The sequence below is a fragment of the Sinohyriopsis cumingii genome, chromosome 2, assembly GCF_028554795.1.
Source record: "Sinohyriopsis cumingii isolate HCF-2022 chromosome 2, ASM2855479v2, whole genome shotgun sequence".
In the NCBI taxonomy this organism is placed as follows: Eukaryota; Metazoa; Mollusca; class Bivalvia; order Unionida; family Unionidae; genus Sinohyriopsis; species Sinohyriopsis cumingii.
The window spans coordinates 161,999,218-162,019,434 of record NC_142962.1 but is presented as its reverse complement, the minus strand read 5'-3'; the positions used below and the strand labels follow the sequence as shown (position 1 = coordinate 162,019,434).

Genomic DNA, 20,217 nt, shown 5'->3' with positions numbered 1-20,217 from the left:
AATAATTACTTGAGTCAAAAGTTATAAACTCATACAGCTGTGGCAAAAATGATTGACTAGTACATTTGCTGCCGTGGCCACAGTTGATTAGTTGGTTGATTTAGTGTGGTTTGATTTGTTTTTTTTTTGGTGATTTTTTAACAATATATTAGGTGGAGGAAGAACCCCGAAAGACCACCAACTAAAATTGGTTGATCTGTGACACAAACTCACTCTGTGAGATGTGCAAGTGATGCAAAAGCAAGCACCTTAGTACACTTGGGCACATGGAGCCTCTGTTGATTTGACATTTATCTCCATCAGCTGAAGTCATTTAGACACGAGATCTCGGGGTTTCAGTAGATCATTATGGCCTTTACACCATTTTCAGATGAAGAGAATCATTCTATATATGGCAGCCAGTTTTACTGCTGAAGAAAATCCAAGTCCTTTTGAGACACCAAACACCACTTATGTAGAACTACTGACCTTCCACAAGTAACTGGCAACATTCTCATTTACACATTGGAGGCAAGTAATCACATGACAAGCATCTTGGTACCACTGCCATGGAAGCCCCTCAGACCCGTATCACAAGACAAGCATCTTATATCACTCTGCCATGAAAGCCCCTCAGGCCATAGGTATAGGCCTCATATGAAAGACTAGAAGTGGGAGACAGAACCTGTGACAACTGGATTGAAAGTGCAGAATGTTACTGCTAGGCCATCAGTGATGATGATGATGCTATTGACAATACAGTTAACTGCAATGACATTGATTTTATGAGTGCTCTGGAAAAAATGATTCCTTGACTTTCGTCCATTTTTTAAAATCTAACTTATGATATAAAAATGTTTGACTTGCTATATTTTTTTAAATAACTTTACATTAGTCTTGCAACAAGGTGTAAAAATAAGACATTGGTAACTGAAAAAGATGTTCTTACAAGAAATGGTATAGTATAAAAGTATGCAGAAAATATGCGACATAACTTCCACAGGCATCATTGCTTTTTTTTCTGACAAATCATATAAGTTTACCAAAACATTTATTGAAAAAAATAATAACAAGGAATCAATGAATCTGACCACACATTTAAAGCAATACAAGGTTTAACTATTATTCTAATCAAAAGCAGCATGCCTGAGAACAAAGAAAAATAGCAAGACATAGTGATCACTTTAGTAAACACAGAGTTTAGTAAGGATACAAATTCATGATTTCTGTATTAGAATAGAAATATCTATTATAAAATCTGTATTCATGGATGTTAAATTAGTAGGTATTAAGGGACTGATCAATGACATCTACAAATAATAAGCCACCATGAAAATTTGTGATTTCACAGTATCAGAGACATACTTGGCTGACAGACAAACAAACAAAAGGACAAAAGACTGATTATAATGAATGAATACAAATAAAAATATGCCGTAGATTATATGATCTATAAGAATTCAGTAGATTAACTCCAGCCAGCTGTCATTTAAATCGCTTCTGTCCCCAACCCAATATTAAAATCGCTTCTACCACCCACTAACCCATAACCAGAAATTATGTGAAAAAATTATACTTCTGTAGGGGGCACTGTTTCTCGATTAAAACACATCTGACGGTGGATCATAATTTTTTTAAATTGCTTCTGTTGTGGGTTGGTTGAATTTGAAAGTGCCTTCTCTCCGGGGGGTATATGTTTTACTGGAACAGCCCTAAGTTCAATAATGAGCATGAAGGATATTAATGAGGTGGTTTAGCATCTGATTGGCCATGCTTGTTATCACTCTGGAGTCTATATGTTATCTGATTTTGATCAAATGTATGCTTATATCATCAAGATATTAACAAAGGTTGATAATGAGTGAGATATATTAATGAGGCAATCTTATATCTGATTGGATGAACTTGTTACTGATCTGAAAGCCATATTTTCTAACCCAGTTTTGATTGGGATCACCAATCTGTCTAAGGTGCTTGCCTTTGCAGATCACTCACATGTCACCTCTGTCCATGTTTGGGTTTGCATCAATGCAAGGCAAATGTGGGTATGTGAGAAAGCTTGCCACTAGATTCTTATGGGTCGTTGGTTTTTCCCAGGGTTTTCCACGTTTCTTCCTCCACCAGATATACTGGCCACTTTGTGTTATGTGCTGAAAAAAGGCATTAAATCCATAACAACAAAAACAAGCAGTTTTTATCACACTATATTAAAATATATTATATCATCAAGATTTCAGAAAAGTTTGTTAATGAGTGAGAGTCAGTTGTAATAATGAAATATTCTTGCATCACATTTGCTTAGTATTATACCAATAAGTTTGATAATGAGCAAAATCCACACATATTAATTATATTGTCTTGCATCTGATTACCTGTATGTGTTACCACTTTAATAGCTGTGTTTCTGATTGACTGTATATGTTACCACCATAGTAACTGTGTTTCTCATTGACTGTATGTGTTACCACCTTAGTAACTGTGTTTCTGATTGACTGTTTGTGTTATCACCTTAGTAACTGTGTTTCTCATTGACTGTATGTGTTACCACCTTAGTAATTGCGTTTCTGATTGACTGTATGTGTTATCGCCTTAGTAACTGTGTTTCTCATTGACTGTATGTGTTATCACCTTAGTAGCTGTGTTGCTCATTGACTGTATGTGTTACCACCTTAGTAACTGTGTTTCTGATTGACTGTTTGTGTTATTACCTTAGTAACTGTGTTTCTCATTGACTGTATGTGTTACCACCTTAGTAATTGCGTTTCTGATTGACTGTATGTGTTATCACCTTAGTAACTGTGTTTCTCATTGACTGTATGTGTTATCACCTTAGTAGCTGTGTTGCTCATTGACTGTATGTGTTATCACCTTAGTAACTGTGTTTCTCATTGACTGTATGTGTTACCACCTTAGTAACTGTGTTTCTCATTGACTGTATGTGTTACCACCTTAGTAACTGTGTTTCTTATTGACTGTATGTGTTATCACCTTAGTAACTATGTTTCTGATTGACTGTATGTGTTACCACTTTAGTAGCTGTGTTTCTCATTGACTTTATGTGTTATCACCTTAGTAACTATTATTCTGATAACACCTTAGTAACTGTGTTTCTCATTGACTGTATGTGTTATCACCTTAGTAACTGTGTTTCTCATTAACTGTATGTGTTACCACCTTAGCAGCTGTGTTTCTCATTAACTGTATGTGTTACCACCTTAGCAACTGTGTTTCTCATTGATTGTATATGTTACCACCTTAGTAGCTGTGTTGCTCATTGACTGTATGTGTTACCACCTTTGTAACTGTGTTTCTCATTGACTGTATGTGTTACCACCTTAGTAACTGTGTTTCTCATTGACTGTATGTGTTACCACCTTTGTAACTGTGTTGCTCATTGACTGTATGTGTTACCACCTTAGTAACTGTGTTTCTCATTGACTATGTGTTACCACCTTTGTAACTGTGTTTCTCATTGACTGTATGTGTTACCACCTTAGTAGCTGTGTTGCTCATTGACTGTATGTGCTACCACCTTAGTAACTGTGTTTCTCATTGACTGTATGTGTTACCACCTTAGTAGCTGTGTTGCTCATTGACTGTATGTGTTACCACCTTTGTAACTGTGTTTCTCATTGACTGTATGTGTTACCACCTTAGTAGCTGTGTTGCTCATTGACAGTATGTGTTACCACCTTAGTAACTGTGTTTCTCATTGACTGTATGTGTTACCACTTTAGTAACTGCGTTTCGCATTGACTGTATGTGTTATTACCTTAGTAACTGCATTTCTCATTGACTGTATATGTTACCACCTTAGTAACTGTGTTTCTCATTGACTGTATGTGTTACCACCTTAGTAATTGCGTTTCGCATTGACTGTACGTGTTATTACCTTAGTAACTTCATTTCTCATTGACTGTATATGTTACCACCTTAGTAACTGTGTTTCTCATTGACTGTATGTGTTACCACATTAGTAACTGTGTTTCTCATTGACTGTATATGTTACCACCTTAGTAACTGTGTTTCTCATTGACTGTATGTGTTACCACCTTAGTAGCTGTGTTTCTCATTGACTGTATATGTTACCACCTTAGTAACTGTGTTTCTCATTGACTGTATATGTTACCACCTTAGTAACTGTGTTTCTGATTGTATATGTTACCACCTTAGTAACTGTGTTTCTGATTGGGCTGGAAAATAGAGTTAAATCATCAAGATCTTAAATGGGTTCAGCTATGAGCACAAACAATTACAATTATGAGTTGATCTTGCATATGATTGAGTGATCTTGTCAACATAATGATGTGATCTTGCATATAATTGGTTGAGCTTGTCAACATAGTGATGTGATCTTGCATATGATTGGTTGAACTTGTCAACATAATGATGTGATCTTGCATATGATTGGTTGAGCTTGTCCATACTCTTTCTGGTAGATATCTATCAAACATAATAAGCTAACTTATATCATCAGTATATCCATTGAATTTTATTGTGACAAAATTCTGTACATGTTAATAAATTCAGCAAAGTTAGAAATAGTTCTCAGGTTGCTATGCAGTCAATTTGCTTTCTGTTTTAAAATACCTTTCTTCTCTATAAAAGAAAGCAAAGGAAGTAACACATGATATTGATAATTGATAATCACAGGTTTAGGTTTACATGGAGTTCTTCCCATTGCAAACAAAAGTTAAAACCAGATGTATGAAAAAAGCTAATAACTCCAGATTCATTCATTTCAGTAGAACAGTTGTTTTTAAAATTAGCAAAATAAAACACTTTAGGGATTTTTTTGAATACTTTATGACGGAACATAAGTATTAACTGTAACATAACAGGTAACACTCTAATAATTAAAATAATTAGCTATAAAATGAGTTTGTGAAACTAAAGAATCTTGAGACAGTTATAAAGATACAGTGGCATCATAGCTCAGTGGATAGCTTGCTGGACTCGTATGTCGAAGTCTCAGGTTCATTTCCCTGCCCAATCTTGGCTGGCTGCCATGTTGTGTCCTTACACAAGACACTTTACTTTCATTGCCCATAAACACTGACTAAAGTGCTGGAAATGTTGTTTGTGCCTCTGATGCATGGAAATAATCAAGAGATGGTAATTTAGGAAGTATTGATGTTAGAGATAATGTACCAGACAGGCATAAACTGTATGCAGTGATGTAATTTCTTTACACAATGTTAGATATTTGTTTGCAAGTTAATGTGTTATTTTTTAATGGTATTTGCTACAATAAGAACATACTTCTTGTAAAAACCATGTCTAAGTTTGTAAATTATTTTTAAAAAATTATTTCTCAAAATTTTACTATTTTTGAACTTCTTTAATATTTTCAAGCAAGTTTAATTTGTTTGTTGAAGCAGAGTTTGAGAGTTGTTTCTTTTTTATATAGTTAGAAGGCTCAGAACATTTGTCATTTATTTATTATCATGGGTGTTGTGTATTATTTTATGGCATTTCAAAACTCAGTGCCATTATTGACAAATTATCTGAAATTTATATTTTTCTGTTTTAAATTTTTACTATAAGAAATACCTCAATATGATTTTCTTCTGAACCACTTTCAAATTTAATCACTAAGAATAAAGAAAATAATAGTCTTAAAAAGGAAGATAAACCTGTAAATTATAATTTGAATTCATGTGAAAACCATGTATAATTGGAATTCATGGGAAAACACAATTTAAACTTTTGTAAGTAAAACTAATTACTAATTTCAATTTTTCTCAGTTGACTTAATTATGAGCCAGACTATATGCATAATAATTATGTATTTATGTCTTAAAAAAAAAAAACTTTTATCAGACTATAGTGAAACAAGTAAAATCAGTATACAGTTTGGTATATCATGTTCTTACCAAAAAAAACTTTTATCAGACTATAGTGAAACAAGTAAAATCAGTATACAGTTTGGTATATCATGTTCTTACAACAACAAAAAATTGCTTAGTGAAATGGTCAACTGTTTACTTACATAAGCCAGATGAACGATATTGTGGTTCACTTGGACCACTTGTTTAACAACATAGTCACATTTTAGGGAACTGATAAGGGTTCATTATTACTGTTATACTTTGACAGATATTGTATATAGACAGGTAGTAATTGCTTGAAGGAATGAAATTCCTGTTTCAACCCAGTGAACCCATCACTGCTTTTTTATTTTGTTATGTATAATTTTCTAAGGTCCAAGCAGTCTATTTTTTATTATTAATATTGGCCATAGGTATCAATGAAATGTAGTACATGTCAAACTTTATAATGGTGGCATTGATATGGCATTGTCAGGATAAATAGTTTGCAATAATTTTTTTTCTCTGTGTTTTTGTATTAACATTGTAGAAAAGTATTTTAAATCATCTTTCAGTTTATCTTCACTTTCCATTGACAGGTTTCTCTCACTGGCAACAGCAATCACAAACAATGCCCAGCAGTCTGTATCTGGTCAGAGGCAGAATACTAGGATAGAGGCTGGGTATGTCATCTAGTAACTTTTCATCTAAGAGAAGAAAGATTACAGTTCATGCTTGCCTTTGGCTTCATTGTTGTCTTGATAGAAAAGTGTGCATTCTATATCGACTTGTAATGTAGAACCCCAATTTTATGCTTACTGTACTGTGGAGCATATGGTTACGATGTTGTCATGCTATACTGACTTGTAATGTAGAACACAAATTTTATGCTTACTGTACTGTGGAGCATGAACTTATAATTCCACATCGTCGCTTCCGACTCGATTAAAATTCTTTGAGATTTGATAGATATATTATGCCAATCTTCAAGAGTTTTTACAACTCATCCCAAGCTCTTAATGGCAGATCTTCTTTTTCAGGCATGTAATCCTTTATATCATTGATCTCATCACAAGCTTGGTCAGTACCATAAATCACATGCTGAAGTTCTTTTTGTAATTGTGGTTGAGCAGCAGCTATTCCAGCTGGAAGTTCTTTTAGAATCTTTTTAGTAGCTTTAGTTTGCTCTGAGGTTTTCCCAATTCCTTTAGCTGTTTGTTCTAATGGTGGAAGGAGACCGTTAGTTGCCTCTGTAACTGGTTTAAATGATTCTGCTGCACTTTCTGCAGATCTCTTCCTTGCTTCTTGTCATGTCTGTAATTGCTGTTTATATTATATATTAATCACATATCTAATCGCTGTTGAGCTAGTTTAGTTGTACAGGATTCCATAATCAGTGCAGACTCGCTAATTATTATTATTATTGATATCTACTGATTTAATTACAAACCATACCCTGTCACCTTTTTTTACTCCCCCGTACACACACTCACTCCCTCGTCGTTGCTACAACAAGCCCAAGCTAAAAAATCACTTTAAGGCTGGAGGAATTGTTGCTCCCCAGCTTGTCACACAATTAATAATAACAACAACAACATACTAACTTAAAACTAAGTGGTTCTCACGGTCAGTCAGTGAACTCACTCAATGCAGTCGGTTGGTGGGAAACTTTTTATCTATACCTGTACACAGCACTAGGGCTGCAGGCACTATGTTAGTGCTGCAGGGACTGCAGCATTATGCTCGCTGTACAAGCATTCAATTTCACTACCTTACATGATGTTATAGGGTTCACCCCTCCCCAGATGAAGCATTTGATTTCACTTCACTTGGATGATTTGGGTTCCCATAGCAGCAGGGAGGGCGGATTGACGGAATAACTGTATCAAGGGCATTAAACAGTCTATAGAAATTTATATACCCACTAATGCAGCACAGTAGCAGACAAATTACCGTAGAAGCATTGATTTTGCAAAATAAATACCAAAACAAGGCCATAGGGTCTGCCTTCCCTTCTGCTAGTTAATATAATTTGCTTGAAAAGTCAGTATAATTTATTCAATTTTCCTGTTTTCTTACTATTTCTACTTAATTTAGAGATGTATGATTTTATTGGATGATGGCAGGAATTGAGCATTAGCGAACTTCTTGACGCATTTATAAATGTAACCTCTCCCTTTAAACTTTAGTTAATTATTGTTTGATTATGCATGATAGGATTAGAAATTTTGTATCAAGTAATTATGATTTGGTTTGCTTTAAAAGTGTAAATACCTGACTCATTAAAATGTGTTCCTGTTATGACAACAACGAACAACAATAGTGAATAGTGTTTGGTTTATTGTTCGTATGTAGTGAGCATATTTACATAATGGCATCACCGCATGTACACTGAAGGCTTTAACTTGGACTGAATGAAGTTCATTCCTTGGATTCAAATCATCAGTCCCACTGCACTGAACTTAAATAATCTCTCCAAAATACAATAAAGAAGTTTAAGAAATAATACTTTGAATAAAATTGTAATACCATAAAATCTGAGTTGCAGTTTGATGTAAGTGACCGTAAATGAATACCCATTTACACAGCTATGGTAATCGTGTTAATATTATGGAATAAAAGGTAATTGCACATTAAAGTACTGGCATAGCTGCCAGACAAAATTCACTCTTAACCCGATCCATTTTCAAGGTTTCATTGATAAACTGGCCTGGATTGCCATAGGAAAATAAAAAAAAAATCCTGCCAATTAAATTATAGGAGATACCAAAACCAGCTTGTATGAATTTCTAATTCAGATTATGTATTCCAATTTAAATGGGCTGTAGGTGGCCTGTATATAATGCCAGTAAGAAAGTATTTGGAATTTTGTGGAGAAATCTGTATCCAAATAGACTTTCATTCAGTTCTAGATCTTCATGTTGTTTTGCTATAATACCATTTCTGACACAAACAGAGATCCCACCACCTGCTATTTTTCTGTCTTTACAGAAAGGTATATCATAATTATTTGCTAACAAAAAGTTGTCTAAATGATTCTCCTTTACAAAATTTAGAAATTCCATTGACATGTACATTATTTTCTGGTGATGTAGGCATAAGTCTTATTTTATCTATTTTGACCCCAATTCCATGTATTATTATATATCCTATATTAGTATATGTTGTATTTATCCCTAAGTTCAATATATTGTTTGGGCATTCAAGGAGATATTATTACTTAAAAATACTTGAACATAGCTCCACATGTATGATTTTTATTATTCATATTTTGCTTATAAGATTTAATGTTGCAAGATGTTTGCATATTGCTTTTGTCACATTTATAAATATTTGTACTATTTTCAGCAGTATCTGAGGCATCACCATTAAGAGTAGAGAGATTTGTGTTCATTTGGTCTGCATCATTGATGAACCTCTGTTGTCCATTAGTATAATGGATGTTTGCCTTATGACCTAAACCAGTGCAGACCCAGTATTCAAAGTTCCTCTCATGATGATACTGGTAGCTTGAATTGTTGGTTTCACCACATATGCTGCATCCCATGCTGTATTGTGCATGTCTGCTGCAATGTTCACTTTGCCCATTTTTTCTGCTATGAACAGTTGGAGCCTATCTTCTAAATGTTATCTCCCTGTAACTTCTGACAATATTGATCACTGCCTAAATATTCCTCACAAGTATTTTAGTACCCTTGTATGAAAACTGGACCAAGGAATTTTGGCCATGTTTCTTGTTAAAATAACCATTGTCTGTGAGGTAGTCACTGTAGTTATGCAGGTAAGTAAATATTGGGGATATATCACATGACCAAAAAATGTGTGTTTTAGCAAAGTACATTATAGCAGGATTCCCCTGTACTTAAAACTCAGACATTTATTTATGATAGGTTCATGTCATTCTTTGTTAATTGCATGTATGAAACTTTCTACTGGCATCTGTGGCTACAGCTTGGCTTTCTGGCAGCTGTGACTTGAAAAGGTTCTTTATCAGAGATACATCAATACACTGTTTACTTTAGAGTATTTATTTAGTGCTCCTATGAAGACAAGCATGTGGTTCATTCCTTAGTTTTAAAGACAGCGAGCTTACAGAGATCTAATGGTTTCCATGTTATTTTTACAGGTCTGGCTTGATAAGCAGCCTAATTGGGGAAAAATCTGTGACCCAGAGATGGGAGGTAACCTATTCTTGTTTTTATAAAGAGAACTATCAACATTCATTTGCTTAATAGGGTAGCCAGTTTTTAAATGACAGTGGATTCATTTGATGATTGGTCATGAAATATGAAAAATGGTATATTAGTTTTAAAATGGAATTTTATAATTTCATTACAAACCCATTTAATGTTACATGGCTGATCTAGCATTCAATATTCAATCTGTGATTCCTTATGTCATACCTAAAATTAGCTTATTATACACCCAGCCTGGAACTACTTTTATAACTTGAAATATCCAATAATAGCCCATTTATAACATATTGTGAACAGTTTATTGCTTTACATTTTAAACTATTCAGAAATGTCAACACACATGCAATTTTAAGAAATGCAGTCATACAAATGGCCACTTTTGTCATTGGGGATGACGGGAAAGTACCATAAGAAGCAAGGAGCATTACAGGCATTTCATGGTATCTGCTGCCAAAAGAAAATGTTTTGGACAGAATGTATGACAGTTCTCGGATGAAGCTGATGTCCAAAGTAACAACAAAACAATGCAGAGAGAGAAACACCAAGTAGTTTGCCACTACAATCTTTACCCCTGTTTAAGTAGACATTTAAATTGGTGCCTACCTGGATACTCTAATGAAGCCAGATGATTTGTACCAGGAACCAGATATTCCTAATAGTTAAAACTTGGTTTATGCTTGGATATTAAAAGGAATGGTAACTGTGGCTACAGCATTTGAACTTTGAGTGAGTCTGCTAATTGCTACAAAGTGCTGAATTCTGGGTGCTAAAGCATTAAGCAAAAAGGTTTAAGAAACTAAGGAACAGAAATTTTTGGACCATGTACCTGTTATTTGATTCCCACAGCAGCATTGATAACAATAAAAAGACATTCACATTTTAAATCATCTAAAATACCAAATTAATCCATTCAGCTGCAGAATTTCATAAATTTGGTGTGTGCAATTTTTTTATAAAATGTAAGGAACAAGTTTAAGTGGAAGAATTTTCAGTCTGTTAATATTACTGAGGAATTGAATTTGTTTAGTACATATGAAGATAAAACTGGCAAACATTTGCAACACAAAACTAGACATTTTTCAGAGGGATGTACAATCATAAAACGCCAATAGCTTTATTCTCTTGTTTTAAAGTAAACATTACAAAAATGAAAAGAATGTGTGAATACAAAGAGGATATGTAATAAATACAGAACAAAAGTCTGGGGAAAGAAATTGTTTGATATGGAGTAGCAACCTGTTTCTTGGCCAGATGGCCTGTACATGTTTTTATGCTGCATCAATCTCATTCTTTTTGCCCATGTAGAACAAATCATGTGTAGTTTTGTCTTTGTATGTTATTCCCCATATATGCAGGACTAAGATTTATCACAATATTGTATTTTGTGTACATCACATGTAATTCAGCAAGAGTATTTTTTAACAAATAGTAGAACATTCACATTTCAACTTATTTCCTCCTTTCCTAGCATATTGAAATGGTTCATATCATGTGGTGGGATTATAGAAATGGTTCATATCATGTGGTGGGATTATAGAAATGGTTCATATCATGTGGTGGGATTATTATAGAAATGATTCATATCATGTGGTGGGATTATAGAAATGGTTCATATCATGTGGTGGGATTATAGAAATGGTTCATATCATGTGGTGGGATTATAGAAATGATTCATATCATGTGGTGGGATTATATTGTGCTTTAAACAGGTGCAGATTAGTATTTTTTTCATTTTCATGTAAAATCCTTGTGATATTCTGTCCTCCTTCTCTCAAGCAAAGACTAGCATAATCATGCATCAAACATGAAACAACTCTGACTTGTGTTTGTTTTCTTTACATGACAAAATACTATTTTGATGATGTTTCCCATGTTTGTTTGCTAGAGAGGGGAGATCAACAACTTCCAGTATCTGATGCACCTTAACACACTAGCAGGAAGATCTTACAATGACCTCATGCAATACCCAGTCTTCCCCTGGATCCTGGCAGACTACGACTCAGAGGTAAATTTATGTTTATCCTAGAATTTGTGTATGGCTAATTATTGCCTACAGCATTTATCAGTATTCTTCGACCCATTTAGTGGATAGTTTTAAAATTTTGTCACTGACTATTTTGCCAATATAATATACACACTTTATGATTATATTGCTAATGAATTGTAACAGTCCTTGAATAAGGATGTTCCTTTCTGTAGGCAAAAAGCCAGTTTTATAATCAGTGTGGACTAATTTCAGGACCTGGACTTAAATAATTCTAACACATTCCGTGACCTATCATGTCCAATGGGAGCACAAACACCAGAAAGGCTGAAACAGTTCAAGAAGCGTTTCCAGGACTGGGATGATCCACAGGGTGGGTTTTATTTCAGTACCTTAATTATTTATTGTTCTTATAATCATATAACTTTATGAGCTCGAGTTTCTTTATTATTCAGAAAAATGAGTTAAATAGATTTTTGTGATTGTTAAGCAGTCTTATTTCCAAACTCCACTTCAGAAATTTTATAATAATTTGGCAAGGACTTTAATGTAATCCCAGCCATCAAAAAATGTATAATCTTAATTTTAGGACTTCAGTGTAATCTCAGCCGTCAGTAATTACCTAAGGACTGTATGAAATATCTTTGTGTTGAATGTAATATCTTTGCAATTTTAAAGTGTTTATAACTGTGCAACAATATGTTTGTCTTTGTCATAGTCATTTACTTATAACCATATATGTTTAAATAACACACAATACACAGGTTCAATAGACACTTTATTATACATATAAAATAATCTTTGGCATAACGGGGGCAAGTCCTGTCACAGCACACTGCACCAGCCTAGCTCTGAATTGTTTGTTCTGTAGGAATGACTCGGGAAGAGAGACTTGTGGGAGTTTGTTGGGTTGTGAAGTGTGAGAGTTTGTAGGGTTGTGTAGTGTGTCCAACACCTGTATGTGGAGCCACAAGGGGCTGATACAAGGTATATCGGGACACTGATAACCAAAACTTGACAAGTCTGATTCTGAGGATGCCATGATAACATCAGCCGATACTCCATACATGCACCTTAGGAAGCGGGTATGAAGTATATATGGTCATAACAGTTGAGTACATTTAAGTACTGACACAAATTGGGGGTTCAGAAGCAAAGTTGTGAATGCCTGAATAGAATACAGCACCAAACTTGAATAAAAGCAATGGAATTTGATTGATTGTTGCATTTTCTAAAGTGATTTCAACAGGTTTATTTTGCAGGAAAAGAGTAATTTTATGTTTATGAGAGCTACTGATGGTGACATAGAATGTAAATTAAATTAGCTATCTTTTGAAACTAGATATCTGGCAGTAAAGTTACTTGAAGTTACTCAACTGACTTGACATGAGACACACCTTGAACATTTTTGAATAGTGGAAATGTATCCTACTGTTTGAACACGAAACCTAATCCATTGAGGTACTGACAATTAAATTCAGATAACAGCAGCTTCTGTGTACAAGCACATCATTAAGAAAACACTGAATTGACACGCATGGAAAGACCGAGGCATCCTGCATTATTTTTTTATCAGATACTATTTCATAAATCAAGTGATCTTTATATCAAATGAAAGTCCTTTACATTTGGAAAAGGTTGATCAGCTTCTTTTGCAATATATTTTCACTTTTTCTTTTTTAAAGAAATCTGAACAAACATTTATGACAAGATGTACAACATATTTTTCCTTTCTTAGACAGTGTAACATCATGTTTAAACTTAAAAAATTAAGCTTCTAGAATGTTGGGAAATAAAGTCCAATTGACAGCCAATTCTTGTTTAAAAATCCCCAAGAAATACAAGAGCAAATTCTGAATTTATGAATCACATAATGACCCAGTCACGAGACTGAATATCATACTTATTCAATTTTAGCTACATGTGTACTGCAAGGGACTGCCATTTAATTATGGGGCTAGATTGTTCTTTCCAATTGGGATATTTTGATTGTTTCATTCATCACATGATACATTTGTTTCAAATAAGAAAAGGAATGGCATGGTGACCTTCCTTTATAATACAAATCAGAGCAAGAGAAATGTTTTCAAGCATTTACCCCCAACCTGAAATGTTCTCTCACTAAAATAGTCTAGTCTTCAGCAGATGATTTGTAGAATAAAAGCAGTGAATATTGTCAACACTGTCATAAAATATTGGTATCAGAAGATGATATCAGTTTCAGCTTGGGTAAGGTGCATTTCCATTAAACCCAGCCATCTTGGAAATAGTGAAATATGATGAGTTTTCACTCAGATAGTGAAATAAGTTGAGTTTTCACTCAAATAGTGAAATATGATATGAAACATTGGGACATATATCTTGCAGAGTCGAACACAAATCCAAAAGGTCTTCTCAACCTCAACACTCTGCCAAATGGTTGAGGAGTCATTATGAGCGGTCTACCCCTTCTGGTCTGCCTAAAGATCCATAGAATTTCTTGTTCTCTGCAGACCCATTGGTCCAGAATCCTTGGTTCTTCACCATGTGATGACCTTTATCTTCTGGGCCAACATCACCCCTGACAGCAGCACACTGAGTATAACAACCCAAATTAGCACCACTGCTAAACAACACCTACAGTTTGGTGCATATACAGAGATACAGCATAACTATCTCCCTGTCCCTCCTTCACTCCTTCAGCACTACACTCCGCATTCACCAGTCACCCTTAACCAGTCACCAGCCATCAATCTGTCAAGTACCAATCAGTCAGCTGAAAATATAATATCCAAATCCATGTACTACAAATGACATGGTAATGTATAACAGCACATAATGATGTTATGTACTGTAAACTTGTGTTGATTATTTTATACAAATTATATTATTGGGACTACTGTACAAGATGGTAATCAGGTTCAGAAGTGAACCTGTGTCTGACAAGAATCATATAGTACGTTGAGGTCATTTATACACAGGCCATGTAGTCATACACCGCCTGTGCACTTAAGGTATATTGGTTTTCAAGTCGTAAACACTTTACTTGTGCAGCATGGGATGAACTGAACTCATCATTTTGAAATAGTATATGATATACATAAACCACCCTTTGATAATGCTGTACACAAAAACGAAACTTGAGTACATGTATTTAATCCAAATAATAAATAAATGATAATTATATACAATTCCATGATACTAGTATGTTACCCATTATTTTCTGAACACTTCTGATCTATTCAGAATTTTTGTACTTGTATCCATGCTCAGATTTTAATATTTTACTTAAAAGATTGCCAAAAAAATTCAGCATGTCATGCATCAACAAAGTAAAATTGGTTATCATTAAAAAGCAATTTCACATTCTTATTTAAACCAATATTGGTGAAAAGGTCTTCTAAAAATTATCAGAATCACTAAACTCTTTCAAAGCAGAAACATGTTATTGACTTGGTTGGAATAACGAGACTACTATTTGAACTGAGCAGTCTGTTCTCATTTACATTGTTTCAGTTTCTTTTGAAAGAATTTGTAAATTTTGACCCATCTTGGTAAGAATGTTTGGTAAATTTTCACCCATCTTGGTAGGAATGTTTGGTAAAATTTGACCCATCTTGGTAGGAATGTTTGGCAAATTTTGACCCATCTTGGTAGGAATGTTTGTTAAAATTTGACCCATCTTAGTAAGAATGTTTGGTAAATTTTGACCCATCTTGGTAGGAATGTCTGGTAAATTTTGACCCATCTTGGTAGGAATGTATGGTAAATTTTGACCCATCTTGATAGGAATGTTTGGTAAAATTGGACCCATCTTGATGGGAATGTTTGGTAAATTTTGACCCATCTTACTTGGACCCATCTTGATGGGAATGTTTGGTAAATTTTGACCCTTCTTGGTAGGAATATTTGGTAAAATTTGAGCCATCTTGGTAAGAATGTTTGGTAAATTTTGACCCATCTTGATAGGAATGTTTGGTAAAATTTGACCAATCTTGATGGGAATGTTTGGTAAATTTTGACCCATCTTGATAGGAATGTTTGGTAAAATTTGACCCATCTTACTTGGACCCATCTTGGTAGGAATGTTTGGTAAATTTTGACCCATCTTGATGGGAATGTTTAGTAAATTTTGACCCATCTTGATAGGAATGTTTGGTAAATTTTGACCCATCTTGATGGGAATGTTTGGTAAAATTTGACCCATCTTGGTAAGAATGTTTGGTAAATTTTGACCCATCATGATGGGAATGTTGGTTAAATTTTGACCCATCTTACTTGGACCCATCTTGGTAGGAATGTTTGTTAAATTGTGACCCATCTTGGTAGGAATGTTTGATAAATTTTGACCCATCTTGGTAGGAATGTTTGATACATTTTGACCCATCTTGTGAGGAATGTTTTATGAAATAAGCAGAAAGCAATCAGGGGATAATTACAATGTTACTAAAGCATGTTCCAAACGAAAGGTTTCTAATTTTAAGTGCAACTGATTACAGTAACTTGCACAATAATGATTTAGATTCCATTGTGTGTGTTTGAAAGAGAGAGATAATCTGCCTCACATGAAGTCCATATTTCTTATGTATAATATGCAATATAAAAAGAGAAAGAAAAAAAAGAAACATTAATTCCATCAGATGCTCAAGTTTACTTGGTGCTATATGAATATATACATGTACAGTTATAAAATCAATGTGTACATAGTACAATTACTATTAAATTGATGTGAATACAGTACAATTATAAATTTGGTTTGCATACAGAAAATTATTACATACAGTACAATTGATGTGCAGTACAGTACATGTGCATTCATGTGCAGCCTGTGTTTTTACTGTCCATCTCCAAGAGAGTGACATTCAGGCCATGTGTCCCCATCTCACTGTTTGGAACTGTCATCTTCTCTTTTTACTCCATTCCATTTGCCTGAGACCTTCATTGATTTTTGTTACAACTCTTTCTCTCCACACAGACTGCTGTTGTACATCAGGATGAAAGTTATATACGTAGTGCAAAATAACATTTTTCCTAATTAGAACCAGTTCCAACCCTAATTGCCTCTGTGACCACCACCATACCATGTGACAGATTAGATTAGTTGTTTCTTATATGACAGAAATTTTGTTTTTATTTTTTCCTTACATGAACAAGTAAATAATAGGACACATGTGGATACAACCCCCCACAATGCCTTGAAGTTGTTGAGCATTTAACAAGCAAATAATAGGACACGTGGATACAACAACCCAGAATGCCTTGAATGAACAAACAAATAATAGAAAACATGTGGATACAACCACCCAGAATGCCTTCATTGAACAAACAAATAATAGGACACAGGTGGATGCAACCACCCAGAATACCTTGAAGTTGTTGAACATTTAAGATTTTATAATTTTCCACATTATTATTCATTTCAACATCATCTTCTCATACTAACATTTTATAACAGTGTTTACAATGGTCACTGTCTTCATTTCTGCAGAACAGCTGCTCAAACCAAATCTTAATTAGGGAGAGACCATTAAAGTTTCTATTGGGTTATTTAATTTGAAGCAAACTTATCTTGTCATAAATGAAAAAATTAAGAAGGAAAAACAGTCGGAAAGAACAATATAGTCTCATAAATTAAATGACCACTACCAAATAGTATAAATATAGTCAGAATTATCTAAAGTTCGTAGCTGTGTGCATGCATATTCAGCCTTATGATGGGGTCATTACAATTTAAGAACTAAAATGTGGTTATCATTTAGGTGTAAATTCACTGTTTTCTGTTGGTTTTTTTATTGTTTTTTTAAATAGAAGTGGCTGTCATTGGGAATTTAAATGTACATACATCAGAAGATACTTTCTACATTTAAACAGTAGGATAACTGTACACTGTTGAAAAGAAACTCAACAAGGTCTCGTCATTCTTAGTGTGCATGTTTGTTCAGATTTTTTTAAATAAATTAAAAGTGTAAATTTGTTTCAAAAAGTGTTGAGCAGCCTTTTCTAAATGAAAAAAGTACAGCAGTATATTAGTAAATTTTTTGAGTCATTGTGTGTATGTAAATAATATCTGATATTTGATTTGTCATTTTATCTATTACATTATCTTCATTAGAATTAGGAATTGTGTATAATAATCTGACAACATTGTAGATAAATTGGCACCTCTTTCTACATGAACTTCTAAAGAGCATGCTTGCAGATATGATACACTTTAAACCACACCCATTCAATAGAGGCCATGTCCACTCCGTTATGGTCATCGTTGACAACTCCACAAAAAAGCATTGTGTGCAGAGCAATTCTCGGCAAGCCGTCACTGCAACTCCATCAGAATGTGCGGAGAGATGGTGTAGGATTTTTTCTTAATCTTCTCCATTCTCTCATTACCTCCACCGCGTTTTGTGGCATTCCAAAATATACATTAGCTGTTCTTTGTGAAAACATTGTCATTGATATGTGCATAATTTGTCACCAGTCTGACATGGATGTGACATTCATACAAAGGTGAAAATAAAACCTCATGATAAAGCTCTGCAGGATGTTTGTATTTCAGGTGAGACTCCACCCTATCACTATGGAACCCACTACTCTTCTGCCATGATCGTGGCTTCCTATCTAGTCCGCATGGAGCCTTTCACACAAACGTTCCTCAAGCTTCAGGTAAGGATCAGTTGGCCAGGTTACTTGGTACAGAATTTTTTTCTTCAGATATTTAACTTCATATATCATTCAAGTTTTGACTGTTATACCCATAAGCTATGCAAAAACAAAGTGCAAAAACAAACAAAAGTGGTGTATTGTTGTTCATTTATTGATTTTTTCATTTCAATGAATTAAATCACTAGCATGCATGATACTCCTTGAGTACCTATGAACCAGAGTGTAAAGTATTATGCAGTACCTTGAGTACCTATGAACCAGAGTGTAAAGTATTATGCAGTACCTTGAGTACCTATGAAACCGAGTGTAAAGTATTATGCAGTACCTTGAGTACCTATGAACCAGAGTGTAAAGTATTATGCAGTACCTTGAGTACCTATGAAACCAGAGTGTAAAGTATTATGCAGTAGAATGCATTTCTGTGACTGATAATGTTATGGGGATGGGGAACAAAGGTTGAGTGAAATAGTTAATACCCACTCAGTTCCTCATGAGTTTAAAAAAAAACAAGCTAAGAGTTTGTAATTAGATAATTATTTCAACTAGATAAATTATTTACTGTGTCCCAGGGAGGTCATTTTGATCTGGCAGACAGAATGTTCCACAGCATCAAGGAAAATTGGATGTCAGCCTCCAAGCACAACATGGCAGATGTCAAAGAGCTGATACCTGAATTCTTCTACCTGCCAGAGTTTCTTGTCAACGCCAACAATTTTGACTTAGGTAAGATGGTCTAATTCTTACTGTGACTTTGTTTCTGGTGATCTCCAACAGAGTTTCTGGTCAACTTAAGAAACTTGGATCTAAATGGACAGGTATACTGTCACAGTGATGTGTGATCTTTCTGTTAGAGTTCTTGACATCAGGAGGTCTTACTGTCAGATGTCACACTGATGTGTGATCTTTCTATTAGAGTTCTTGACATCAGCAGGTCTTACTTTCAGATGTCAGCGATGTGTGATCTTTCTATTAGAGTTCATGACATCAGCAGGTCTTGCTTTCAGATGTCACAGTGCTATGTGATCTTTCTATTAGAGTTCTTAACATCAGCTTGTACTTTATAATATCTTTGTCATAGTGTTGTGTGTTCCTCCATTTAGAGGTCTCGACATCTGTTGGTCATACTCAGCTGTCACTGTCCCAAGACCTGAAAATAGCGATGGTCCAAGGTCTGGGACTTGTAGTTTTCCCAGTTAGACCCAAAAAATAAACTTGTACGAAGTCTGTTGAACCTCCCACTTTTCAAAACAATTTAAATTCGGAATTGTTTCTTATACAATTTTTAAAATATCAGTAAATACAAATGCAAATTTATGTACAAGTGGTGGTACATGAAGTCTCTTGTACCCACATACCCTCCCATTTCTTTGTACCCCATACCAGTTTTAGAAACGAAGCAGCAAGGTAAAACAAATGCACAAAACTTAAAAATTTCTAACCAGATTATCTTCAAGGAATCCATAGCATTGTCATATTTTTGGCATTTCAACACAAATGGAAGCTCCCAAAGTAAACAAGCAAACAGACTGCTCACTGTCCATTTCTTGTTTCTAGAATAGTAATTTCAGTGCAAAATGTGTTTGCAATATTTGTAATGTCTAGATTTAAT

At 34.4% G+C, this 20,217-nt stretch overlaps 1 protein-coding gene across 3 annotated transcripts in view; it reads left to right on the top strand.

Annotated features, from left to right (window-relative positions):
• The window catches only part of LOC149806226 (WD repeat and FYVE domain-containing protein 3-like), a 413,256-nt gene that overhangs the window by 319,034 nt on the left and 74,005 nt on the right, over positions 1-20,217 (top strand). For all 3 annotated transcript variants that reach the window (XM_089951178.1, XM_089951177.1, XM_089951179.1), the window contains 6 exons: positions 6,389-6,472; positions 9,916-9,970; positions 11,871-11,990; positions 12,225-12,342; positions 18,502-18,608; positions 19,178-19,331. In XM_089951178.1, coding sequence (XP_089807304.1) covers positions 6,389-6,472; positions 9,916-9,970; positions 11,871-11,990; positions 12,225-12,342; positions 18,502-18,608; positions 19,178-19,331 — 638 coding nt within the window. The remainder of the gene's footprint in view (positions 1-6,388; positions 6,473-9,915; positions 9,971-11,870; positions 11,991-12,224; positions 12,343-18,501; positions 18,609-19,177; positions 19,332-20,217) is intronic.